Below are 4,065 nucleotides of genomic sequence, written 5' to 3'. Positions count from 1 at the left end.
TATAATATCTCCATCTTCTTCAATGTTTTTGGATAAAAGTAAGATGACCATATTATATCTCCATCTTCTTCAATGTTTTTGAGTAGAGTACTTCTATATGTCTGCCTACAAAGCACACCGTAGGTGGATTTTTTTTTTTTTCTCCTTCATTACTAAAACGTGCGTTTTATGCTCAGTTTTAGTATATATGTTCATCCTAACTATATATCTCTTTTGCGTCGCAGCTAGCTAGCTCGAGCAAAAGCTGAACATAATCAGAGAATAATTCAACATTAATTGGCTAAATTTCCAGTAAGTGGGAAAACAGATCATTAAACTACAAATTTTCATTATATATGTAATAATTACCCCTCTCTCTCTCTCTCCAGATATCTCACCAATTACTCCCCATCCTCCCCCACGTACATTAACTTAAACCAATAGTAGTAATAATATTCAAGATTATCAACCATACTGTACAACTTTATTCAATTCCGAGTTCTCATGAAACTTTCAGAGACGGGACAAGGCCTGCAGAATCTGCTCGCCATACTGAGGGGCTTGGATATTGGACTTGTCGGAATGATTTTCGGAGACAACGAAGTGCTTTGCTTTATCCCTCAGTTCGTTTTTCAGAATCTTTCCTGTTGAGTTCTTTGGCAGCTCGGGCAAGAATACCACTTTCTTTGGAACAGTGAAATGGGGGAGATTTTTCCTGCAATAGGAGATTATCTCTGCCTCTCTCACGTCGACGTCGGTTCCGCCGGTCGAGTTCTTACTGAGGGTGACAAAAGCGCAGGGGCTCTCTCCCCAATGAGGGTGCGGCATTGCCACCACCGCGGCTTCCAGCACTCTTGGGTGCTTATACAGTACCGACTCCACTTCGACGCTGCTGACGTTTTCACCTCCAGATATGATCACGTCCTTGGACCTGTCCTTGATTTCCAGATACCCATCTGGATGTACAACCCCTACATCTCCTGTTAAGAACCAGCCATCCTTGAACGCTTTGGACGTGGCTTTTGGGTCCTTGAAGTAGCCCTTCATGATGCTGCTCCCACGCAGGACTATCTCCCCCATAGTTTTGCCATCGTGGGGCACACTGGCCATGGTTTTCAAATCCTTCACGTCAACATCAGCCAGCGTTAGTATGGATATACCTTGCCGTGCCTTGAATTTGGCCTGATCATCGCGCGGCAGTTGATTCCATTTAGCCTGCCATTCGCACACGAGTGCCGGTCCGGTTGCCTCCGTCAGGCCATAAGCATGGGTGACGTGGAATCCAAGCGGCTCGATTTTTTCAAGCAGGGCTGCCGGCGGGGGCGCTCCTCCGGTGAGTATTTGGACGGGAGGCGCTATCTTCTGGCCTCGTTCCTTCGGTTCTGCCTGAAGGAGGACGTTGAAAATGATGGGTGCACAGCACATATGTGTGACCTTGTGCATAGCGATGCTCCGATAGATGTCTGAGGCTGTGGAATTGCGCAGGCACACGTTGGTGCCGCCGCGCGCGGCGATGCCCCAAGTAAAGGTCCACCCGTTGCAATGGAACATGGGAAGCGTCCACAGATAGACAGGCTCGCTTCCCATTTCCCATCCGAGAACTAGGCTAAGGGTGCTAAGGAAAGCTCCTCTGTGGCTGTACACCACTCCTTTAGGTTCTGATGTTGTTCCTGACGTATAATTCAGAGCAATCGGATCCCACTCATCCTCGAGGTCACCGGGAACATACCTGGGATTGCCCTTGTGGACAAGTTGCTCGTACTCCAACTCGCCTAGCCGGACGCCGGTAGGCGAGTCAATGTCATCGATGACAATTACCAAGGGAATGGACGACTCCGGTACCCTAGAATCCTTTGATTGATCCATGAGTAACCGGAGAGCCTCGCGTGCCAGGGGCACGTATTGGCAGTCCACAAAGAAGACCTTGGCTTCAGAGTGTCGGAGAATGGTGGCTATGGTTTTAGAATCGAGCCGGATATTAATGGTGTTGAGCACAGCCCCTGCCATCGGCACTGCAAAATGCATCTCATACATGGCTGGAATGTTTGGAGCCAATACAGATACCTGCACAAACCAAGTCGAACAGATCATGATCAGTTTCTTTGCTCATGACAAAATAAAATATACGTCCTTTTGCTCATGGGAAAGTGAATCATAATGACCAGCAGCTAGCTAGGAAGGCAAACTTACAACATCGTTCTTGACTATGTTAAGGGAACGGAGGGAGGAAGCAAGGCGGCAGCAACGCTCGTATGTTTGCTGCCATGTGAAGCGGGTACGCTCATATATCACAGAGGTACGATTGGCATAAAACTTAGAGGCTCTGTTTAAGAAAGTTATAGGGGAGAGAGGGGCATAATTAGCTCCACATTTCGGTAACTGATCCATTGAAGTTTTTTGAATGCTTACTTGCTAGTTCTGAAGGTGCACTGCACAGAGAGAGAGAGAGAGAGAGAGAGAGAGAGAGAGAGAGAAGTGGGGTTTGTTTTGTTGTGATGATGGACGTGAATGATCATAGAATTGGCGGGGAATATATAGTGGTAGATCAAGTGTGTACAGAAATCACTTGGACCTGCAAAGTTGGGCCACTTATTTTAGGTGGGGAGGAGTGAGGGAAAATTACTTGAAGCTTTCATGGAAATACAAGGAACCTGTCATGGAAGCAGCTTAAAGTTTGAACACACGACTTACTGTTTGACCCCTTAATTTCTTGTTGCGCCAAAACTAAAAGTCGAACCTCTTCAAAGTCCCGTTATGATAACAACTTTTACTATTCACCAACCACGCATTTTTGGGACAAAAGTTTTTATGATAACATATCGTTGTTCTGGTATACACCGAACTCTCGTTTTATTTTAATTACATTCATCACTATTAAATAATAAAAAAATATAATAAATAATTATTTAATAATAATAAATATATCACATCTTATTTAATAAAATAAAAATAAAATTATAGTATCTTATATAAAATTTTTTAATAAAAATTATCTAATAAATAATTATTCAATAATAATAAAAATATCTAATATAATAAGATAAAAATAAAATAACAGTGCAGAGTATAAAACTTTCCAAACATTTACTGCTCTACACATTGTCTGGCTGCGTGACTCCTCTCGATCCCATGCATGGTCCCACTTCTCCATCGCACTTAAATTTTTTCTCTCACTGTTTCTGCGTTCTACTTTCTGGGCATTAATCTTTTTTTTTGTTTTTTTCGTTCTGCATTTTCTGAGCACGTACGATTTACTGTATTCATATTGACGTGAATTTCGATAGTTAAATTAAGATGAAATAAATTAAAATAAAATTAAAAAATAAAATAAAATATTATTAAAATATATTTTTAAATATTATTATTATTTTTAAATTTAATAAAATTAAATTATTTATTATATTTTATGAAAAAATTTATAAAAATTATAATAATAAAATGAAATAAGATAAAAATATATAAATTAAGAGTCTTTCTCAATCCAAACAGAACATAAGAATCAAGAACAGACACTGTAGCTGGAGCATAATAATTGGACATCTTTTTATTGCGCATGGTTCAACATCGTCAGAAATTTGCACTAAAATTGTACATCATATCTACGATATTATTTTTGGCTATAGCTACAAGGTTGTGAAACGCTCGACGTTAGTGGGTGTCATTGAAAAATTAACTTCACGTTCGGAAAAATAATGTCATCTTTTTATTTATTTATTTTTTTTAAATCTTCATCTCTTAATATAACATCAAATAATTTTTAAAATAATAAAAAATAATTATAAAGATGATAATGAAAAATAATTTTCTTTTTACTCTCGTAAGATCTACCTCATTGATAAAGGTATTTCAAGATTATTTATTCCCATTAATCTCTTTGATCAAGTGTCGGATAATATAAACATGGATTTTGAATGTAGTATTATGGATTGAAAAATGATATTTAAAGTTTTAGAGTATGTAATTCTTGCGTATTTTTTTTAAAAAAAATTTGCTAAATGTGAAACTTACAAGAATAATAATTTTTTTTAATGATGAATCCTATTTTTTTAAAAAAATCTGTAGTACTTGTACAGATTATATCTAACA

General features: G+C 38.9%; 1 protein-coding gene across 1 annotated transcript; it reads right to left on the bottom strand.

Moving 5' to 3' along the window:
• Positions 1-292: 292 nt before the first annotated feature.
• LOC121248170 (trans-cinnamate:CoA ligase, peroxisomal-like) lies at positions 293-2,502 on the bottom strand. Its single transcript, XM_041146548.1, has 2 exons — positions 2,170-2,502; positions 293-2,043 (listed from the first exon to the last, which is right to left on the bottom strand). Exons 1-2 carry the CDS (start codon positions 2,365-2,367, stop codon positions 493-495), a joined length of 1,749 nt encoding a protein of 582 aa, XP_041002482.1. The 5' UTR covers positions 2,368-2,502; the 3' UTR covers positions 293-492.
• Positions 2,503-4,065: the final 1,563 nt, after the last annotated feature.

Source organism: Juglans microcarpa x Juglans regia, chromosome 2D, assembly GCF_004785595.1.
Source record: "Juglans microcarpa x Juglans regia isolate MS1-56 chromosome 2D, Jm3101_v1.0, whole genome shotgun sequence".
Taxonomy (NCBI): domain Eukaryota; kingdom Viridiplantae; phylum Streptophyta; class Magnoliopsida; order Fagales; family Juglandaceae; genus Juglans; species Juglans microcarpa x Juglans regia.
Note: the sequence above shows the minus strand (reverse complement) of the source record. Positions and strands in the feature narration are given on the sequence as shown.

What these genes read in the sequence shown, in the direction of transcription:
- LOC121248170 (XM_041146548.1), bottom strand. Translation starts at nt 2,367, where the DNA reads ATGGATCAGTTACCGAAATGTGGAGCTAATTATGCCCCTCTCTCCCCT. An exon ending in ACATAGTCAAGAACGATGTT is followed by an intron (nt 2,044 to 2,169) that starts GTAAGTTTGCCT and finishes TGGTTTGTGCAG; the next exon opens with GTATCTGTATTGGCTCCAAA.